The sequence below is a fragment of the Notothenia rossii genome (genome assembly GCF_949606895.1).
Source record: "Notothenia rossii genome assembly, chromosome: 6".
Taxonomy (NCBI): Eukaryota; Metazoa; Chordata; class Actinopteri; order Perciformes; family Nototheniidae; genus Notothenia; species Notothenia rossii.
In genome coordinates, this window is record NC_136909.1 from 61,585,220 (window position 1) to 61,600,371 (window position 15,152).

The 15,152-nt window shown below is 44.5% G+C and overlaps 1 protein-coding gene across 1 annotated transcript in view; it reads right to left on the minus strand.

Annotated features, from left to right (window-relative positions):
* Window positions 1–15,152, minus strand: part of b3gat2 (beta-1,3-glucuronyltransferase 2 (glucuronosyltransferase S)) — a gene marked incomplete at its 3' end in the record, with an annotated part of 44,596 nt that overhangs the window by 6,499 nt on the left and 22,945 nt on the right. The window contains exon 2 of the mRNA XM_079689940.1: window positions 6–70. Coding sequence (XP_079546066.1) covers window positions 6–70 — 65 coding nt within the window. The remainder of the gene's footprint in view (window positions 1–5; window positions 71–15,152) is intronic.

Here is a 15,152-nt window from a genome sequence, read left to right on the forward strand (position 1 = left end):
GGGGCCGCTCGTACGCTCTGCCGCCTACAAATCCCACAGGCCAAACTGAAACACCTCTAGTACTACGCATCTGCAAAGGGAGAAGAAGAACAGATTTTAGTTAAGGGTGGTGGGGGTCAGATAATGCAGCGGTTCTCAAACTGTGGTCCGCGGACCTGCAGGTGGTCCGTGAAAATAAATAAATAAATACAAATAAATTACTTAAAAATAAGTACATATATAAACGCAGATATTTGTTATTGTTAATTATGGACAACACTTCCTTTCACCACTGGTTACCCATGGTTACGTGTGCGCGTGCAAAACCACAAACATGATGCTAGCATCAGGTTCTCTGAAGAGAAAAGAGGTTAACGTTACCGTTAATGAAGATAATGAGAGTGAGTCGGAGACAGCCAGTTTGTTTATATATGTACTTATCTTTACGGTTAACATATGAGGTGGTCCGCGAAAATCCTTGATAATAAATAGTGGTCCGCATAAACAAAACGTTTGAGAACCCCTGAAATATTGGACTGTTTATGAACAGCTGAGTTATTGTGTTGGAGTATCAGACGTATTTTTATTGTCTGCAGATGCATGTGCGTGTGCGTGTGCGTGTGCGTGTGTGTGTGTGTGTGTGTGTGTGTATGTGTGTGTGTGTGTGTGTGTGTGTGTGTGTGTGTGTGTGTGTGTGTGTGTGTGTGTGTGTGTGTGTGTGTGTGTGTGTGTGTGTGTGTGTGTGTGTGTGTGTGTGTGTGTGTGTGTGTGTGTGTGAGTGTGTGTGTGTGTGTGTGTGTGTGTGTGTGCGTGCGTGTGTGTGTGTGTGACAGATTCTATTTTCCAACCCAGGCCACCCTGAAGCTTTTTTCAGACACCGCTCCTCATCACTCACTCAAACAGCCTCCAGCCAGTCGCTAATAACAAAACAACAGAACCAAACCAAATCAGTGAGAGCAGCACTGCATCACTGCGCACCTAGCTTTTTTTAACACGATGGGTTACCAGGATTTTATACAGAACAATGTATAGAGAGGAGAATCAGTTCTGTTTTCCAAGCAATCCTACAGGAGGAGACTGGACTGTATGCACAGAATATATCTAAGTGAATAACATTGTCTGTAGAGAATTAAAAACACCAGCCAAAATACTGATAACTGTGAGCAAAAACCACAAGTGTGTGGGATATTTGTCCAACCAGGTGAAGAAAATGTTCATTTTGATGTTTTATTGATTGAGTAAACTTTCAATCTGCCATTGAAATTGTAATTAACGTCTGCTGCCTCCAGCAAAGTGCATACTTGTCAGAGCTCGATGAAGAAAATGAAGCAAATCTGTAGACAGAGCTGCAGGGCAAGCAAATGTAAAACACAGTGACTGCTGACGGTAGTCTTGGCATTTATTCTTATAATACCTACTGTGCAAATGTCAGACAGTGACTACATATATAAAATAGTAGCACTGAGTTATAAAACACACACTTTGAGGGCATAACAACAGATATGTGTGCTTAGGCCACATGCTGCAACATCTAATCAAGACCAGTACAAATCTCAAAATGCTAGAAGCAATTATTACATGGACAACATGCTGTAATGATTGAGATTTGTTTCCCCGCTGTTTTACATTACGAATTTGATGCATGATGAAGGGCCATGACTAAAACCTGACATCTCTAATTAACTCAATGCTAACAGTGTGCAGTATTTCATTTTCCTACACTGCTCCAACAGATGTGAAATTATTCTTATTCTCCCAGTCTCTGATTTTTCCCGAAAGTGTGTTATGTAGCACCTTCTGTTGTTAAAAATGGCCAATATGAAGTCAGATTGAAAAAATTGCCAGTGGGTAATATTTACCTTATAGAAAATGCAGTGTTCTATTTCGTATATGGCTTCGCCCTCTAAGGCTATCGCTATTGGGTAATCCCCCTGCGCACCCGCGCAGCACTGAAACACTTGTAGTCCACGTCCACCCGCAAGGTGGGCCCCACCCTCGGGCTCCCTTCCGGTATAAATAGGAAGGAGGCCCGACAATCTGCTCCCTCTTTTCTTCAGCACACCGTTACTGAAGCACAAGAGACACTTCAATTGCAAGTAAACATGAGTAACAATTGTGTGAGAGATTGTCCCTCATGTGGCTCTGTGTTCATAATGAGTTATGACCAGCACACAGTATGCGAATCCTACCTGGGGTCAGAGCACGCGGCTCTTAACCAGCAGGTAGCATGCACACACTGTGCCCGTCTCCCCTCACGTTTCCCGGTCATCAGGAGGTTCTAGGAGGGGGCGGCGGCGAACACGAGGACCCTGAAGGCTCCGGTGGCCACATTTGTTCCCCTCACCAAGGTGGAGGGGTTCACAGATGCTGGTTTCCCAGCCACCCCTTCTCTGGAGCCAAGCCAGACGGCGTTTTTTGGGGTAAGATAGGCCAACATAATCGTCGGACGGCGCCGTACGTTGAGCTCCCCCAGAGACCAGTATGTCGCCTGCCAGGCCGACCGGGTGCACCAGTGTGCCTTTTAGGCGGCGGCGAATAATATCGCGCTGCACTCCAACTCGGTGGTGACGCTGGTAGAGCGGTCCACCACCTTGGCCGCTGACGAGGCAGAGGAAATCAGCAAGGCGGCCAGCACGGCGCTCACTCTGTGCGCGTCTGTCGCTGTCTCCCAGGCGAGGATTTCCGCGTGGGTGACACAGATCCAGCGCCACCTCTGGCTGCAGGCGTCTGTTACGGAGACGGCCAGAGTGCTACTGTGCTACTGGACGCTCCAATCAGCTCGGATGGGCTGTTCGGACCCCAGTTCCACGCCATGGTGGAGTCCATGAAGACGGCCGCGGAACAGGCGGACGGCATTCGCCAGCATCAGCTGGCTCCAGCCTGCTGAGCGCCCACAGCGGCACCAACGCCCGCAGCAGCCGTGGCGTCCACGCCTGCTATGTAGCACGCACGGCTGCCTTGCGCCGTTCTCAGCGCCTGTTTGTGCATTATAGAGAGCGCTCGATGGGGCAGCCTCTGTCTGCACAACCGCTGTCACACTGGCTGTGTGAGGCTGTGTCACAGGCATATGTCTCCTCTGGGGTGGATCCCCCGGAGAACATCAAGGTGCACTCCACCAGAGGACTGTCCTCCTCCACGGCTTTACACGGAGGAATGTCAGTGGAAGATATTTGCACTGCTGCATCTTGGTCTTCCCTCTGTTCATTTATTCAATTGTATTTGAGAGATGTTCCCCCTCTTTTTGTCACTGGGCAAAGTATGACCTTCGTCTCTACGTTTTCACAGCGGCAGGTATGTATTGTTCCCAGCCTTCGTCCCCTCATTGAGAATATTCATGTTATGCTATATTCCAGGGACGGCGATGCGCCATTACGCATGGTGCAATAGGCATGGGTTATTATCTGAGCAGGTGTGTCTGTCCTTCTAGTACCAGGCGGACCCAGTGGGGCGCAGACTTCATCATGCTTCGCCCTTAACCCAATAGCGATAGCCTTAGAGGGCGAAGCCATATACGAAATAGAACTGAAGCTACCCACTGTAACTCCAGCTTCTATGAGTATTGGCGTAGCCCTCTAAGTGCTGGGCCAAAAAAAAAAAAAAAAAGATATTTTGTATGGGAGCAGATTGTCGGGCCTCCTTCCTATTTATACCGGAAGGGAGCACGAGGGTGGGGCCCACCTTGCGGGTGGGCGTGGACTACAAGTGTTTCAGTGCTGCGCAGGTGCGCAGGGGGATTACCCAATAGCGATAGCTTTAGAGGGATACGCCAATACTCATGGAAGCTGGACTTACAGTAGGTAACTTCAGATTCTCGCGCTATTGATCTCGCGCGAAAACATAAACATGACGTGTTGCTATAGCAACGCCTGTTGTTTACTGCGGTTCCTCAGAGAGAGAGATACCTCATTCACACCAACGTTCAAGCTCCGTGCTAGAGCTTTTCAGTTTCAGAACCGGTTCTTCGGTTGAGTTCCGGCTCTTTTCACACCGCCCAGAGTCCGGCTGGTGCTGCGTCATTGCGTCATTGCTTGCGTCATGACGTAACCGTTTGCGTGCCTGCTTCATAAAGCCAAACCGCGCGGAAACCCCTCACAGCTCAAACCGACAACAACAACAATGGCCGATTGTGCTCCAGCTTCCTCTCTACCTCTTCAGAAAACCAGATTCCCAGTAGGTAGCTGGTCTCTTCAGTGGACCACTGCTGCTTGTTAAGTTTCTCCATCGTTGTGTACAAACTGGATAAAACGCCGGCTTTTTGTTGTTGTTCAGGAGTTGATCCCGCCCCTGCCCCCGCCTCGACGTTAGCGTGACGTATATGATGCTTTTGCTCTAGCCGGACAATTTTTTGGTGCTTGAAACGAACCGGATTCCGGAGCTAAGAGGCTGATCCGCTGCTGCGTGAACAGGAAAACCCGGTGCTTTTCAAGCTCCAGCTCCGAACCGGCCCTGAAACACTGTTGGTGTGAATGAGGAGAGAGAGACAGAGAGAGAGAGAGAGAGAGAGAGAGAGAGAGAGATAGAGAGAGAGACCATGCTATCTGCACACTATGTATCATATGAAAGCTGAGAGTCCACAGATTTTATTGGTATAAGTTTCATCACTGTGCGATCAACACTCACTGTTAACCCTGTGTTCTAGTATGATAAATAGAAGAACATTGTATCTTGAAAATCAATGTATTCTAATAGCGGGTACAACATTTTTTTCTAGTGTTAAATTGGTGCTCTCAGACACAATGGTGAACCATGGTTCTAAAGAGTTTGTCAATTTTGTCGTACATCTTGTTTTTTTTAAACCACAAGTGACCATTGAGAACTCGATACAGAGTTGGAGGCGGCCTGCTGTTCATATCTATGAAAGTTGATGAGTGGCGCATGAAACCCAGAATGGATAAACTGTCGATTCAAATAGTGCCATGATCATCTGAGGACTTGGGCCCATAAAGCATGCACTCATGAGTTTTCCTTAAGCCACGCCTCCAATCTGCTGGGTTCGCCTTAGAGTCTTAGACAAATGAATGGAGACAGAAAATAGATTAGGATTCTGCTTTTAGCGCATTTGGCAACTATTAGACCCTAATCATTTAAGTAAGTGCTATAAAAGGGATCATATTGGGTGGTAGATTCAGCCCATAAAACATTATACGGTGATTTGCAGACATCTCTTTCTCATTGTAGAGATTCAAGGGTTTTATTATCATATGCACTGCACATTAGCTACAGTGTAGTTATGGCAATGAAAATCGTAGGTCCCAAGCTCCTCCAACAATGGAACATATTATATAGGACATGGTGATGTTCGTCTTTTTGGGTGGAAACAGTATCTTTGGGACCAATGACATCACAGACTGACACGAAATGATGTTAAGTACAGTCAATTTAATTTATCATATTTATATTAAAAAGGACATATTATGTGTTTTTTCAGGATCACATTTGTATTTGGTGCCTCTTCTACTTAATGTTCAAAACGCTCTATTTTTCCCATACAGCCTGTGCTGCAGCACCTCTTTTCACCCTCTGTCTGAAACCAGAGCCCAGTCTGCTCTGATTGGTCAGCTGGTCGGATTGGTCAACCTCTTAGAGATGTGTTGTAAATGTCCCGCCCAGTATCACGTACAATGTGTTACATACACAATGCATACAATAGAAGTGTTACTGATGTAATTATGTGACGGAAGTAAAGAAAAGAGTCTTAGCCTTTGCAGACCTGCACAAAAACCTATATAACACACTATAGGAAAGGGAAACCCTAGAAAAACTAAAACCGGTCTCTTTAAATCGTGACGGACCTGACCTCCTCCTCTCCTTTCTCTTCTCCAAACCTCTTTTGCCCCGTACCCTAACACCCCGCCCCTGAGCCACACCAACAGCTTTGAAGCCCTCTTCCTGTTAATTCTGCAGCTGCTTAAGTTTGCCTGTGTGACACACTTAGTTTCTCATTTGCTGCCGTCTACCTTTCTCTCTGAGGTCATTTTTCAAAGAATCCAGTTCCTCTGCTTTGTAGAGAGAAAGATGAAAGGAGAGAGAGGCTGACTCGGTGTGTTTCCCAGATCATTCCTGGAGTACAATCGTTATTTTGGCTTAGTGATTAAGTCCTAGTTTGAATGCTTAAGTTTCCCTCAAAGCTCAGCACAACCTGATAGGATGGAAACTGGGTTCATCAGTACATGAATATATTTGAAAATGCTGGCTGGATTTACTAACATAGTGCCCACAAAAACAATTTAAAAATAAATCTTATTCCCTGCAAGATACATCTGTCTTCTTTGAGCTCTGTCTTTTCCAAACACACTATCAACAAACACTTTGATTTGTGCTTGATCATGAAAATGGCCATTAGTATCTATAAATGCCAACTTTTCTTCAAGTTTTTACTGAAAGCGAGTTTATACATCAAATGACATTTATTGATGTCATTCAATGATGTCAGAGTCTAATCATTATATGTCATTATGATGGAGACAAACATCCACAGCGAATCAATCACAAAATGTCAATCAGAGACACAGACTCCTGAAATAACAATTTAAAGCTGCATTGATTGAATGTCACAAGAATCTAAAAATGACACATTAATGACCTGAAAACATGATCTCAAGGGGAAGGCTCATAAATAGAATGAAACATTTCAATAAATGTTGCGTGTCAATTCGGCACATTTAAATTGTTCCTGTGTTGTAGTCAACTCAATAAGTTGGCCTTCCATGCAGCCTTACAAACTGTATATACTTAAAAGGGCCCTATTATACTTTTTGAGGTTTTCCCTTTCCTGTAGTGTGTTATGTAGGTTTTTGTACATTTAAAGGTAGCAGTTCCAGCAGAGAGCCCCAAACGTTCCTTTCCCTGGCCACATCAACCAGCTCTGACTGGGGGATCCCAAGGCGCTCCCAGGCCAGCCAATGGATATAATCCCTCCACCTGGTCCTAGGTCTACCCCTTGATCTCTCTCTTCCCAGCTGGACGTGCATGGAACACCTCCCTAGGGAGGCGCCCAGGTGGCATCCTTACTAGGTGCCCGAACCACCTCAACTGGCTCCTTTCGACACGAAGGAGGAGCGGTTCAACTCCGAGTCCCTCCCGGATGACCGAACTTCTCACCTTATCCCTAAGGGAGACACCAGCCACTCTGCGGAGAAACCCATCTCTTTTTGTCACAACGGTGCGGTAAAGCGACCGCAGTACCGCTCCCGCTGCTCCGATTCTCCGACCCATCTCACGATCCATCGTTCCCTCACTCGAGAACAAGACCCCGAGATACTTGAACTCCTTCACTTGGGGTAAGGACTCATTCCCTACTTGGAGTGGACAGTCCATCGGTTTCCTGCTGAGAACCATGGCCTCAGATTTGGAGGTGCTGATCCTCATCCCAGCCGCTTCACACTCGGTTGCGAACCGATCCAGTGAGTGCTGAAGGTCGCAGACCGATGAAGCCATCAGAACGACATAATCTGCAAAAACCAGTGGTGCAATCCTTAGTCCACCGAACTGCAGACCCCCTTCCCCACGACTACGCCTCGAAATCCGATCCATGTATATTACAAACAGGATTGGTTACAAAGCGCAGCGTTGGCTGAGGCCAACCCTCACCGGAAATGGGTCCAACTTACCGCCGAGGACCCGGACACAGGTCTCGCTTTGGGAGTACAGAGATTGGATGGCCCTGAGTAGAGACCCCTAACCCCATACTCCCGCAGCACCTCCCACAGTAACTCCCTGGGAACTCGGTCATACGCCTTCTCCAAATCTACAAAACACATGCAGACCGGATAAGCGTACTCCCGGGCCACCTCCAGGATCCTTGCGAGAGTAAAAAGCTGATCCGTCGTTCCACGACCAGGACGGAATCCGCATTGTTCCTCCTCAATCTGAAGTTCGACAATCGGCCTGACCCTCCTTTCACTCCTTGCGTGTGATATAGGTATAAATGGCAATTTTTTGGGCAATTTTTTCAATCTGACTTCATATTGACAATGTTTAACAACAGAGAGTGCTACATAACACACTTTCAGGAAAAGTCACGGGCTGGGAGACTTTTATATTTATTGAAAAAAAGTGACATACAATCAAAAAACAGCTGCGGGTAAAATTGACCCGTCGGCGATATGTCCTCTTTAAAGACTGATATATTCTCCTTTAAGGTCTTTAACAATAAATATGTCTCTAGCTATATGTTAACAAGCTGCTCTCTAACTGTTTCTATCTGTTTTTTGGTAAACAGATAGTTTACAGTGGGATTAATAAGAGATGTATTACTGTAAAAAGCTGCTTGCTGCTGCTGGAGACAAGATTGCTGAGAGCTACAAAAGGAGGAAACGCAATAAAATGTTTAATAACAGTCCATGGTATAACCTAGTTATAGACAAATCTCTCAGAAAACTGCCTGCAGAGCATCTCCAGACTGCATTAACCAAGCGGGAGGAGAACAGTGCTCTGGCTATGTTGACAGCACATTTAGCTTACCCTCTTGTTGACTTTATTGCTTTCATGAATCCATTATAACTGGACTATGGCCAGGCTACAGTTATCACTGTGTAATGTAAGTCTATCTATCTATGGTGGCAGTGGCAGAACATGGAAAATCACACCTTCGGGATCATCCCTGACAGTGTTTAGGGATGAAAATCATATCGAAGTGACGAGTGAATATTTGCTCCAGCATGTTTGAGCAAGCAATCGAGACACAAATGATAAAGGCTGTTAGAAATTTCGCATCAGTTTGATCAAGCTTGAAACTACAGGATGTTACAGGAAGATAACAACATTATATTAAATCAGCTTTGTAGACAGTTTTTAGGGTATCAGAAAGATACTGTGTTTATGTCCTGATGCTGACTACAGATGTTAGCTGAACGTTGAAGGATTTCCAGACAAAGCTGTGGGGTGATCAGTGTTTGAACAGATGGTACATCATTCTGCTTGATGGCAACTGATTTGCTTTTTTATGCCACCATCTGAGGATTAAAGCTGGGACTGAAAACCTTCAAAGGTAGAACTAAAGGTTGACAGAGAAAACGGTACATGCATGCTGTTAAACAGTGATGCCGTGTTGGCAGGTAAAATGAAAAATAAAACAAAAAATCTATCGAAGACCAGATACTAAGAGAACAGTAAATAGAAAAAGGGGCTCACTAAAAGCAATTACAGGCAGGTACGGGCTCATTTTGGAGAATAGTCTGAAGTTCTAGGGAATGTAAGTCTATTGATTTTGACTTGAAGCGGCTGGGATGAGGATCAGCACCTCCAAATCTGAGGCCATGGTTCTCAGCAGGAAACCGATGGACTGTCCACTCCCATAGGGAATGAGTTCTTACCCCAAGTGAAGGAGTTCAAGTATCTCGGGGTCTTGTTCTCGAGTGAGGGAACAATGGATCGTGAGATGGGCCGGAGAATCGGAGAATCAGAGCAGCGGGAGCGGTACTGCAGTCGCTTTACCGTTCTGACGAAAAGAGAGCTGAGATGGGATTTCTCCGCAGGGTGGCTGGTGTCTCCCTTAGGGATAAGGTGAGAAGTTCAGTCATCCGGGAGGGACCCGGAGTTGAACCGCTCCTCCTTCGCGTCGAAAGGAGCCAGTTAAGGTGGTTCGGGCACCTAGTTAGGATGCCACCTGAGCGCCTCCCTAGGGAGGTGTTCCAGGCACGTCCAGCTGGGAAGAGACCAAGGGGTAGACCTAGGACCAGTTGGAGGGATTATATCTCTTCTCTGGCCTGGGAGCGCCTTGGGATCCCCCAGTCAGAGCTGGTTGATGTGGCCAGGGAAAATAAAGTTTGGGGCTCTCTGCTGGAACTTCTACCTCCGCAACCCGACCACGGATAAGCGGGAGAAGATGGATGGATGGATGGATGGATGATTTTGACTTGCTCATCTTGGCTGATAATTTTTCATATTTTGCTGAATTAAGTCAGGCTGGTACTTATTTCCACACCTAAAATATTGTTTTTCTAAGGAACCTTCCATATTAAAATAATTGTAATTAAACTGGTTTGAAGTGTTCTCATGTGATGCAAGATGAAAATACCAAAAATGACATGTACTGTGATGGAATATTTTGGATATATTACCCACCCATACGTTTTTTTAGATACAATTTTAACCAGAAACGCAATTTCTATTTATTTACATATGTTTTAAATACCAAACAGTTTAATGCACTTGCTCTTAATTATGTCTTACCGCCTGTATGATGTTTATGTTTGTCTGCCCTACTGCTTTCTATTACATTCTATTTTCATTATCTGTTGTTAATTTTTTTTTGTTAAAATCACATCAAACAAATTCTGGGACATAATGGATAAGTTATTATCTGTTATAACTATTGTAGATAAATGTAATACATTCTATGTGTTGCAGTTTCTTAGTTGCATCATCAGCAGAGGTTCAATCTGAGATCAAACAAATGGCCAGCAGCAATATGTCTGTTGAAAGCTGACCGCAGAACATTCTGAATTAAAGATAACCAGATGTAATAAGGAGCTGAAGATTTATTGAAATTGCCCTGCAGAATGTATCTTCTCTGAGTGGGGACTTGTGTGAAGCGAGAGCAGCATCCTGAGTTGGCAGCTCTGACTGCAGCTGTGCATTCATCCCTTTATCGGCTGAGTGCTAACGAGTGACTTGGTCTCCCTGTTTCTGGCTGCTTCCTAGGGTTTCTTTACTGCCAACTCAGGAGCTCAGGCCATCTTTTATTCATCCATTTTACTACCAACGAAAACGCTAACAAAACCAATTTCAAAACAGTCACTCCCAGTCTCCAGCTCTCATAGTTGGGAGATAATGTAATCAAAACACATTCCTCGTAACCCTATAGCTCCTGGGCTCTGCTAAGGTGTCCTTGAGCAAAACACCAAACTCCCAACTGCTCCCTCGACCGGAACATTGGCAGCCTCTTCGCTCTGACACCTCTCCATTAGTGCATGTCTAGGTCGTGTCTGTGTGTGTGTGTGTGTGTGTGTGTGTGTGTGTGTGTGTGTGTGTGTGTGTGTGTGTGTGTGTGTGTGTGTGTGTGTGTGGGGGGGGGGGGGGGGGGGGGAGGTCGATGCTCCCACTCTCAATGACTTCTCAATGACTTCTCTCCATAAGATCTGGGGAGGAGTTTCTCCAGTTTACTTTAGAGCATCCTGTGGAGTTGCTAAATGGGATTTGACTGGTCTAAAGTTGCTTATACATCAGATGTGATTTGCATAAATGAATGATCATAAATGTTAAAACATTCAACAGTCAAAAATAAAGTCTCATTACATCTACTGATCGGCTCTACAGTAAAGAGTCTGTTACCAGCTGCTCACACACTGCATAAACAAGTCCTTATCATACTGTGTGTGTGTGTGTGTGTGTGTGTGTGTGTGTGTGTGTGTGTGTGTGTGTGTGTGTGTGTGTGTGTGTGTGTGTGTGTGTGTGTGTGTGTGTGTGTGTGTGTGTGTGTGTGTGTGTGTGTGTGTGTGTGTGTGTGTGTGTGTGTGTGTGTGTGTGTGTGTATTTCGGGCCTAAATCTTAATATTTACTCAAATTAAACAGCAGTTTCAAACAATCCCCACCACTGCATGGAACCACTGTATGGAGCCAAAGAAAAAATGTATACAATCTGTACTGTACTCCTGCAAAATATGTATGTATATGTATATTTTGGGAATACCCCAGGGCTTACCCTCATGATCATATTTTTCATCAAAACCAAGCTTTGCAGCCTCCCCCAGGGACTGGGTAAGGTAAATATAGTAACTGATGCTCTGAAAGCTTACAGTGCAGGGTTTTCTTGATATTAGGTATTTCTAGTCCTGAAGTGCCAAGGCTCCACAAGAGTACATTTCTCCCTAGGCTGGAACAACATGACAGATTTGCAGGGTCCACACAATAAGTCCCATTTTCCCGTGAAGCAGGTACATCTTTTTTAATTCATGAACATACAGTTATTTTATTCTATCCATTTTGGATATTGTGTGACTCTTCCTGAGTTTAATCTTCAAAGCCAAAGATCAGCACACAACACCATGCCTAAACTTTCTAATCTGTATACACACCACAATGTCTTTCCTTAAACTCTTGATTAAACTTAAAGCAACAATTCAAACCAATTATGATTCTCACTCTGAACTCATCAAATACTGTTACTATGAGAAGTAGGCTAAAGTAACACACACACACACACACACACACACACACACACACACACACACACACACACACACACACACACACACACACACACACACACACACACACACACACACACACACACACACACACACTCACACTCACACTCACACACACACACACACACACACACTCACACACACACACTTTGTTTTAACCTTAAGCCCCCTTTCCAAACCTCAAGGATCCTTCATACAGCAGGACATTCTACCACCAACACCATCACCTATTTGTATTGTTTATTTGAATACAACTGAGTATCAGGCTCTGTTGTGATATTGTAATGTACCATGCACTAGTGAACCACTGAGCACTTTTAAAACGACTGCCACTTTAAGAATTTAAGATGCAGTTTTTGTGTGTGAGCTGTATGTTGTGCTGTGTATGTAGAGTGTTGTTTAATTAGCCGGTGACATCAAACATGTCCAACTATTAACTTCTGTCTCATAACTGTATGCATATGCCTCTATTCTGGAGCATGTAATACCCTGACATAAGTTAAATTGAGAAGACACTTTCAATGTAACAAGAGAAAACTGACATGTCACGACACATCCATAACTTTCACAAGAAGAGAAACAGAGCATTGCAATAAAAACGTAAGGACCCTGGCCAGGCTGCCGTATTTAACGAGTAAGGAGTAGTAGCAAATGTCAGCACTAAACCAAATGTCTGGGTCTTACTCGCCAAGTAAATATATTTTAGATCACATTATGAGTTTAGATTACAGTTTTTCTCAATCGCTAAACCCACTATTTAGAATCAAAATTCCTTTCATCAAACCAACAGCACAGCCATCGAAACAGAAAACCATTTCTCTACAACAGTATACCATTTCTCATTGATATCACACAAAATGCAGATGCTAAGCAGTGTTTTGCAAAACAGATCACACAATTCTCTAACTGAAGTTACAATTCTCTACACAAAGATCAAAAATCTGTTGTGTAACTCATGTCTACAAAACAACAAATAATCTTCTCACAGTGGATAACACTTCCTCATAAACTTAGACCATAGCTACACTAATTGACACTTGATGTGCAAAATATTAACACTTGTTATCAGTCAATCACCCCATTGAAAAAGGTAACTCCATGGAATGTACTGTATACCTTACAGTAATGATGTTACATTGAAAACATTTACATGATAGAATTTGCATGACTGTACTTAAAATATTTTTTTAAATGGTGCCGGTAAAGCTATAATAGTGTTGATATGACTTGCATAGGTCTTTGAGATGTTCATATGGGGAGGATTAGCTATAGCTGATACAACATTTTTACAGTCAGTAATTGTGGTCTTTTCCTTTTTGCACATTGAGAAATGTTTTTTTTTGTATTGGGGTGAATTGAGTACTTCACTTCCATGTAAATGAATTGCTCACAGCTGACATCAATGAATTTCCTATAGTAATTGTAATTAGTGAGAATCCTATAAAAGACCTCCCTCACTTCAGTAAGATGTTTGTGTAAACAAAATGGCTGATCGAGTAGGTAGAGGAGCTCTGAGAGGAAGAAGGAACCCTGTTGTTCAGCGAGGAAGAGGGAGGGCTGATGTTCAGAGAGGAAGAGGGAGAGCTGATGTTCAGAGAGGAAGAGGGAGAGCTGATGTTCAGAGAGGAAGAGGGAACCCTCATGTTCAGAGAGGAAGAGGGAGGGCTGTACGTATGCGTGGTGGAAGAGTTGAAAGGGGACCAATGCGAACAGTAGTTTCGGACAACACCCGTGCAACTATTGTGGACCACTTCATAAACCATGGCATGTCCCTCAGTGAGGCTGGCCAAAGGGTTCAGCCCAATATACCGAGATCAACAGTGGCATCCATTATTAGGATCTTCAGGCACGAAAATAGGTAAGCTACTGTAACCCTTTTTTACAGCACTTCATGCATTTCTATTTTGATGTAGGTTTCGATCACTGTTTTTATATTACAGTACATAACATTCTCAAATATTTATTGATAGAACTGAAAGAGCACCCCGCTCTGGTGGCAGACGAAAGGCCTTTACTCCAGAACAAGAGTCTGCCATTGTTGATATGGTTGTGGCCAACAATGAAATCCGCTTAAGGGAGATTCAGGCCAGAATAATTGCAGACCAGGATGTCTTCAGTAACATTCAGTCTATAAGTGTTGCAACCATTGACCGGGTGTTAAAGAGGCAACACCTCAGAATGAAACAGATCTATAAGGTTCCTTTTGAACGCAACTCTGACCGTGTGAAGGAGTTAAGGCACCGGTATGTACAGGTAAGGACCTCAATCACACTGATGGCTTGCCTATATTTTTAGTATGTCTGACTGCTTACAGTAATGTAAAACGGTCCTCTGTTTGTTTCATTTTCTTTAGCGAATGATGGAGCTGGAAGGCAATGCATTACCACATGTTTTTGTATATGTGGATGAAGCAGGCTTCAACCTCTCCAAAGTGAGGAGACGTGGGAGGAACCTTATTGGGCAAAGAGCGACAGTCTTTGTTCCAGGCCAAAGGGGAGGAAACATAACATTGTGTGCGGCTATCTCGACACAAGGCGTCCTTGCTCACATCCCTTTAATGGGAGCATATAACACGCAACGTGTCCTTGCCTTCCTGGATGTCCTGTATGACGGACTTGTGCCACCAGAAGAGAGGGATCAAGTGAGGTCGGTTCACGTGGTCATATGGGACAATGTGGCATTCCACCACTCTCGTGACGTGAGGGCATGGTTTGAGGCTCATCCACACATGGCCATGGAGTTCCTCCCTCCATACTCCCCATTTCTAAACCCCATTGAGGAGTTCTTCTCTGCCTGGAGATGGAAGGTTTATGACCATCATCCTCATGACAGAATGCCCCTTTTGGACGCAATGAATGCTGGCTGTCGGGACATCTCTGTGGAATCCTGTCAAGGGTGGTGTCGACACGCAAGGAGATATTTCCCACGCTGCCTTGCAAGGGAAGACATACGCTGTGACGTAGATGAGGCTATGTGGCCAGACAGACGCCAAAGAGCAGATCAGTAAAGTTATATAGATCTCAT